Genomic DNA, 8,103 nt, shown 5'->3' with positions numbered 1-8,103 from the left:
CAACTGTGAGGATGAACCAAACCGTGCAAAGCAGCTCACAACGCGCTTCGATCTGGGAGGAAACCCAGCCACCAAGGGGGGAAGGGTCTCCTAAAGAAACACAGCACTGCGGGACCCCGTCAGCAGAAACAGCAGCAGTGCTGGGGTCACTGGCACAGCTGGTGCTTGGTGGGAGGGCTGTAACACTCCCGTTCAAGCACCGGCATCAACTCCCACTGCGACCAGAACAAGTGCGGAGCCCCACTGGAGTTACTCCAGCCTTGTAACAGCACAGAGCTCAGCGTGCCTTTCCTGGATACCAGAACTCCCCCGGGTCCAGCAGACGCTCGCTGCAGCAGCCCTTATCACTGCAGAACTTGCTGCCTGTTTCTGCTTGGCCCTTCCCAGCTCCTGCTCCCACCTCATCCTGTTCCCAGCGCGTGTTATTTATTCAGCTGGATACTCCCACCCACGGGAGCAGGCTGGCAACGGGTCCCACCATGCTTCACTGGTCCCCTGGGTCCCTGGTACACAGCTCCTCACCCACCCCAGGGCCTGCCCGGGCCAGCAACCACTGTCCTTGTTTCAAAACCAGAGCTGGATGGCACAAAAGAGGGGTCAGACTCTATTTCAGGCCATAAATCTCCTCAACAAACAGCTGTTTCAGAGGATGGTTTCCTAGTCTTGCTGCTGCAGGGACTACCTGGGAGAAGCCAAGTAATGCCAGCAGGCTTCTCGCTGGCCTGCCTGGCTTCCTGGGATGGACTGCCCAGAGGCTGAGCCTCCCACAAGTCAGGGAGAAGAAAAAGCCATGGGAGCTGCATGGTCAGAGCCACCACCCACTCTCCAGCAGCAGCAAGATCGAGGTGGGAGGCTCCGACACGGAGGAGCGAAGCACCCACCCGTGTATGCTGCTCCTGCGGCAGCACTGCCCAACCTCAGGCGAGCACAGAGACGTTCCTCCTGCTGCCAGCACACAGGTGGTGACACTCATGGAAGCGCTGCCATCATGTTCAGCTTCTGCTCCAGGCTGGCTTCATGCTTTCACACTCGTGAGCTTTTACCCTGTGCTTCACAAGTAACACTAGCCAACGTCTTCGGCTGGATAAATTCTCCTCTGTCTTTGGCTTGATCCACACAATTGGACAAAGCCCTTTTACTTCACGGTATTTGCCCAGAAACAGGAGAATCCTTTAAGCAATTTAAGGCTTGAATGATCAGGACAGGTTGTACAGTTACTGGAAAGTAAACCCCTGAAAATGTACGCGCCGGCTGCGCACAGCCCGAGCGCTGCTCACTGTCACGGGCTGGGAGACCATAAAAGTTTAATTGTGTAACGGTGGATGGGACTCAGTTAGCCGGCTTTATGTGACAAACGGGCCTGTAATTCATTACCCAACTTTCCAGTAACGAGCTTCCACAGGCTGAATTTCTGCTTACACTGAAACTTTCCAGATGTCCAAATTATGTCATAATTATAACAATTTTCAGTTATTGTAAACCTCTTTCCTCTCCCTGACTCTCTCCGGCAGATAAGCAGGCACACTCCAGCACTCTATTTAAAGCAAGATCGTTAGCTGTCAGGATCCCTTGGCCAATCCTGAACACTCATCAGCCCAATTAATCCCCAAGAACCGCTGAGCACAAAGGACCGAGGGGAACCACTCAGAGCAGCAGCTGAACTGCTCCAGCTTTGCTGGGGAAGGCAGGGCTGGAGGCACACGCTTCCCCTGCATTCCTGACTTTCCTTAGGTCACTCTTCAAGCCTATTTTTAGAGCGACCTTTTTAGTGCTGCTTTGGGTATTTTTAGGAAGACATTAATTCAAACAATTATAATCTAACTAAAAGCAGTGAATCCCTCCTGGGAGAGCAGGTAAACGCCATTCCTGAGTCAGAGAGTTATTAATTGGCCCAGGATTAGGTACAGGATACCTGCAAAGAAATCTGCCCTTTGCTTATTTGTGGTGGATAAAGTCTGAGTGAGCCTCTGGCCGCTTGTTCTCTCCTTGAAGGAAGAGCGATTCCCCTCCTGGGCTGGCAGAGCCACCACCAAGTATCCTGGGAAATTACATACCATGAGTTTTCAGACCTCGACACAACAGCTGGGATAGAAATGAGAAAATGAGAAATCCCTGTTATCAAAGAATGCCTTCCTCCAATACTATCCTTGGTTGACATTTTGCAACAACAGCGTTGCTGTCAAACACACTAACAAAACCTGAGCCCAGCCTTTTAAGCAGGCAGACTGCAAATCCAGCAGTTCGGGAAAAATGATCATTTTCTCATACGATCAGGATGAGGGACTGCTAGTTCTGCTAGCAAGAAGCAGAAAGAAAATACTTTTATTTCTCCAAGTAAAAAGGGTCACATGCCCATGTTTTTCCCCTTGTGGGTCTTTTTTTTTTTTCTGAAGCAGACCCATGGACTCCTGGTTGCCTGTCTCCAGGGCTGAGCAGCAGGAGCACACCAGGAGCACACCATGCTTGGCAGCCGCCTCTGCAAGACACCACTACCTTCCTCCAACCCATTTTGCGTATTGAGGCCTGCCCCAACTAGCTGCAAGAACCTCTACCCTGAGAACAAACTCGGAAATGCCTCGAACTGCATACCAGGCCCTGGGCCAAGGAGGCAACGGGCTCCCATCTGCGCCTCTGCAAGCACCCCGGGGCGGGGAGAGAGAGGGGTTAACGCAGAGGAACGCAGGATGCTGAGCCAAATGCAACCGAGGAGGAACAGCAGCATCCTCCAGCACTCCAGCGAGAGAACATCTGCCTGAACAAAAGCTCCTCGCGCTGCTGCAGCTTCCTGGCAGGCAGGAGGGGAGCCACAGCCCCTGCCTGCTGCAGACAGGACTCCAGATCCTCACCTGATGCTCTGCGGAGGCAGAGGCTGACCCAGACTGTGGGCAAGACACCCAGGACATGCATTTCTGCCCTTTATTCTGGACTTTCATCTACAGTTAACATCAAGACCCTCTGAAATGGTCACAGTGGCAAAGGCATTTTGTGTTCCTTGACTCCACTGCCCAGTCCCCCTGTTTGTGCACCCTTCAGCACCCACTGGAAAGAAGCATGACAAGGAATCAATGAGGCTGTTGCACCCCCAGCACAGATATTCCAAACTCGGGCTGAGCAGGAGCTGCTCTCTCAGCCCCTGGCCATCCTCACCCTTGCTACTGGACCACCAGGACTCCATGATGTGCTGCAGGACTTGGGCAGAGCCCCGCAGCTCTCCCTCTGAAGCGCTCCGACGAGCTGCCCGCCAGTGCAGCTAAGGGTCAGGTGCCAACAGCCTGAGGGTGGGCTGCTGCCACCCCCGTCCCCTGCAGCTGTTCACCCCTACGCTAGCTGTGGGCGTGCGGAGGGGAGCGGCAGCCTGGGTACCCACCAGTAGGAGTTGATGATTTTGCAGAAGGCCAGCTCGCAGCACATCTTCAGGTTGCTCTGATGTTCAGGAAGGTCCGAAGATGAACACTTACTGGGATCCACCTCGCAATTTTCATCTGATTCGTACAGTGCCTTGATAAATTCCCCTGTAAAACAGACAGTTGGTGACGGGTTTTGGAGACATGGGAGCCATGGCCTTTGAGCAGTTCTGTTTGTAAGTCCCAGTGCCCGAGCAGTTACACCCCGTCACTGGCTGAATGTGACGGGGGTACGAGAGCTCTGGTGGCACCCAGGGCAGGCTGTGCCCAGCTAGCTCACAAGACCTCCAAGCAGACCCAGGGGCAGCCTGCAGTGCCTTGGGAGCTCACAAAACCACACAGAAAGACACCCGGACTCCTGACGAGCACACTTCATCCTTCTCCCCCAGTTGGCAGCTCTGCCTCTGTGGCTATGGGCTATTGCATCAGAACTCCACTGCCAAAACACCCGCTTCCTCAGCCTGCCCTGATCTCCCAGTGCACCAGTTCCAGAGACGCTCCCTCGGGCTAATCCAGTAGGAAGGATGCTGGCAAGTTCTGTAATTATCTGTAGGATGGCCTGCTACTGCAGACGGTGTCCTGGCGCTGACAAGCCACTGTGATTCACAGGAGAAAGAGGTAATTAAAGGAAAGAAACAATTTACTTGGTTTATTTTGAGCTGAACACCACACAAAATTAAATTAAAATATTTCTCTGCATTTCCCTGTGCTCCTGCTTACTGCCTGGCTGCTCCTCGCCCCTGTGCAGGCTCATGCTGTGGGTCTGCTTTGCCAGCTCCTCGCCCTTGTGCCACCTTCCACCCCGCGGTACCTGGGCACAGACCCGGTTGCCTGGGCTGAGGGGGCTTCCCAGTGCTTCAGCTGGGGGGGACAGCAGTCCTCCATCCCACTTAGCACACAGCAGCGGCTGGGGAGACCAGGAGATGGGACCAGTAGTGTTTAGCTGGGGACCTGCAGGGCTGGGTGATGTTCTGGCAGAAAGGTTTGCTTTGGTTTTCTTCTAATTCCAGTCTGTTTGCTGATCGCCCTAATTCCTGATCATCTTGGATTTTCCCATGCTCCTGTTTTTTGCCCTCTCCGGCCTGCATTCCTCCCCTGTTGCCAAAACAGTCTTTAATTAAGTACTGAAGAGCCTCTCCAATGTATTTTCAGCTCTGCCAGGGTGCTCTGGAGCCTCTCTGCTTGCCTGCAGGTGACATCTCCTGTTACTATCCGGCCCCATTACTTGCCAGTGCTTCATGGTTTAAAGAGAAGCGTGATGGGCATTGTGTTACCTTGAGACACCCAGATGAATCATTTCACTGATAAAAGGTCTACAGAGAATCAGCGCCCACACAGCAGCAGGCACCGCGGGCTCCTCCTCTGGTAGATGGAGCTGGCTGGGCAGCATTCGCACTGAGCCCTGAAAGGGGGAGATTCAAAATCTTCTGCCTTCATTAATCTCCTGGCTTTCTGGAAATTTTATGAGGTAATCTACTTACAAACTTGCCTCGAACCAGAAAGTATTACAAGGCAGAAATAAATAATATTCCTTTTCCTATTTGCATGGGCTGTCTGTTGGTTTGACCGAATTTGCTCAACAACCTCCCCTTCCCCAACGTTGTCATTATCATTATTATCTTAATAAAGTATTTACACTTCTTTGCTCCTTGCTAAAATTACACAAATCCATGAGTAGAAACTCAACATACTGAAAAATTAACACCTCAATAGAAACTCTGCTCATCCCACTGCTCGGTTGTGGATCCAATCTAGCTGCCTTCGGCTGAGGTTCAGACATAATGCTTCAAAGGCAGCTTCTCCCCATCCTCGATGCACACAGCAACACAGCAACTCCTTTCCTGACCTGCCCAGAAGCAGAAGCTCTAATTATTTTCATTTGCATCAAAGGAAATATTTCTGGAGCCACAGACATAGCCAGCGCTTAGAAAAAACCACCAGGAGGGTTCCCAGCATGGTCGGAGAGGCAGCTCTCATCACTGTTACTTGGGAGATTTCATCTGACTCGGGAGCGCTGCGAGGAACCGGGGGAGCGTCTCTGGCGGGGGTGTGCAATCAGGGGAAGGATTCAATCAGCTGCCCTGACACTGCCAGCACCGAGACAGAAGACTTGGCAGGCAGCATAATGCCTTCAATTTGTTATCTCCTCCGGAAGCAGAACAAAGTGCTAACTCAGGGGTGACCTTCACCTGGGAGCAGAGAGCTGCCCAGGCGCGGACCCCGCTGCCAGAGAAACCCTCCAGCAGGTCAATGCTGGTGCTTCCTACAGCCATGCGGGCGCAGCTGATGGTCTGCACTGTGCGGAGCACCCTGCATCTTGGAGCAGGACCTCTCTGGGCGAGACTGGCCAATGCTCTGTACGTACCTAAGGCATCTTGCAGGTATTTCTGCCCCACCAGCTTCAGGTATTCTTCGATTGCTTTGGTGGCCAGCGTATTCTCCCTGAAAATGAGATGCTCATTCTCACCACAGCGATCAACTTCAGACATCATCAGGTCAGTCAAGAAATCCTGGAAAGCAAAGCCCATGGTGGGTCACCAGGCAGTGACATACGCTTCATTCAGCAGCAGCAGCCTCCCCTTCTCCAGAGAGACCTCGCCTTCCTAAGACACGAGAGGAAGCAGAGGTGCTGTGGTGATCCCGTGGGTGCACACTGCCTCACTACCAGCCCGACCCTCCTCCTCTTTCTCCAACCTCATACAGACAAGAGAAGAAATAATTCTCTGGAGAGTCACAACTTTTGCATCTCAAAAAATGATTCATTCCAGACCTGCACACCAACTGCCCCTCCACGAGTGCCGGTTTTTGGCTGTGTCTCGTATCAGCCTCGTGTTTTGTGGGTAAAACATTTTCTTCACGGTTAAATGCGGCTGGATTTGGCGCCTAATGGCACTGGTTACAAACCAGGAGTGTACTGAGATGACATGAGCTGTGCCCTAGTTAACAGCTGAGAACCAAGCCTGTAATATGCATCAAGCTGCTCAAATGTCCCATTTCCTTACTATTCATGGAAATAAACAGCACTGCCACAGCGCCCATTTTGGGCACACTCTTGGCCTGACGGACAAATAACCAAGTACCACGCGATTTTATAACCCCCTGCGCTGCAGAGCGATGGAGGGGGTGAGCGGGAGCAGACCGCATGCTGACAGCTGCCTACTGCATCAGTCCAGGCCACTGAACTGCAGATTCTGGGAGAAAACCAGCACTTCAGACCCAGCCCCACACCTGCTTCGGCAACAGCGTTAACTCCTCAGAGAGGGTCACGTAGCTCCCCGTGCATTCTGCTGAAAATCCACTGCGTGGTGTAATATTTAGTGTGCTGCAGCTAATGTCAATGCAGGAGAAATGCTGAGCAGTTTTTGACGCTAATACACATCCAGCTTCTGTCTTCTGCCCTGATAACGGGAAGAGCAGCTCAGGCCCCTGTGCAGCCCCTCGTCACGCTGAGTGCTGGAAGGGTCGACCCCCTGGCACCCAGCACCACTCACCCGGACGAGAAAAGGGAAGGGGCTGCTGGCACCCTGTAAATCACACCCGTTAACCCTCTTGCTGCTTCCCCATGCAGGAGACGGAGCAAGGTTGACATAAAAATTCGCTTCTACAACCAAGGGCACCTTTTTTAAACTGCCTTTCTCTCAAACAAAATAATCTGCTCAGTAATAACCTTTCACTAGGAAACTCTCCTTCATTTGTCATGACCGTACCAGATGTAACCCGTTCCTGGCAGGGGCAGCAGGAGCACCCCAGAGCTGCTGTGCAGAGATGCACAACCTGTCCTTGCCATCCCCAAGCAAAGTGCCCCTAAAGAAAAGAGCCCCTAAAGCACCGTGGCTGTGACCCAGCCTGCTCCAGCTCAGGACAGGGGGCACTCGGGTCCCACTCCCTGGCAGCGGCTGGCTGCGAGATTTGCAAGAGAAGCTCTTAGCTCCATCTCGCTTTTCATACGGATGTCTCGGTACTGTACATTTAATCCAGGTTCAACAAACAGCTCCACGGGAACCCAACAGACCCAAATCATGTAATCCACAGCCCCTTCATCACTGTATGTCGTCGGTCCCAGACACAGGACAATGCTGGTGGCAGGCAGGTACGTTTCCCAGCTGAGATCAGGTGAAGAGGGGAGGAAGGCTGGCATCTCTGCAGCACTCAGCAGCCCCATCTGCCCCACCTGCCCACATGGGACCCACGAGCTGCTGCGACCTTCCCAGAAGAGCCTCAGGAGGAACTCTGGGCCAAAAAAAAGTCACTTGCATTATTTCTTTAACCAGAAGACCCCCTTGCTCAGATCCCACTATGTCCAGCAGCTGCAGAGGCAAAAATCCCTCCAGGAAGCAAAGCACCCGCCTCCCCCACTATTTTTTCTCGTTTTGCCCCGTTTATCAGCCAAGATGGAATGGAACTTTAAACCCTTGCTCAAACCCTGCTAGGTGCTATCTGGGTAACTCTACCACCTTTATCTTCCCGGGTCTCTCCCAGGGTATGTTTCAATTCCAGCCACAGCTCAGGCTGACACAAGGTGCTGATTCTTAATTAGCAGCCGCTGACCTTGACTTTACTTGATTCTCTGTCCTGTCACTTTCCCAACATACTAATTATCTCAGGAGCACTGAGTTTTACAGCTTCTCTCGGCCAAGTGTTTGCTCTTCCCCACTCTTGTCAGCCGGGGACTGGCTGCTGCGGGACACGGGGGCAAGCC

The 8,103-nt window shown here is 52.7% G+C and overlaps 1 protein-coding gene across 1 annotated transcript in view; it reads right to left on the bottom strand.

Moving 5' to 3' along the window:
* The window catches only part of LOC104494878 (disabled homolog 2-interacting protein-like), a 24,739-nt gene that overhangs the window by 818 nt on the left and 15,818 nt on the right, over nucleotides 1-8,103 (bottom strand). The window contains exons 4-5 of the mRNA XM_010137771.1: nucleotides 5,770-5,914; nucleotides 3,368-3,512 (exon numbers count right to left, since the gene is read on the bottom strand). Of these exons, the coding sequence (XP_010136073.1) occupies nucleotides 3,368-3,512; nucleotides 5,770-5,914 (290 nt within the window). The remainder of the gene's footprint in view (nucleotides 1-3,367; nucleotides 3,513-5,769; nucleotides 5,915-8,103) is intronic.

The sequence above is a fragment of the Buceros rhinoceros genome, unplaced genomic scaffold, assembly GCF_000710305.1.
Source record: "Buceros rhinoceros silvestris isolate BGI_N320 unplaced genomic scaffold, ASM71030v1 scaffold33186, whole genome shotgun sequence".
Classification (NCBI taxonomy): domain Eukaryota; kingdom Metazoa; phylum Chordata; class Aves; order Bucerotiformes; family Bucerotidae; genus Buceros; species Buceros rhinoceros.
Note: the sequence above shows the minus strand (reverse complement) of the source record. Positions and strands in the feature narration are given on the sequence as shown.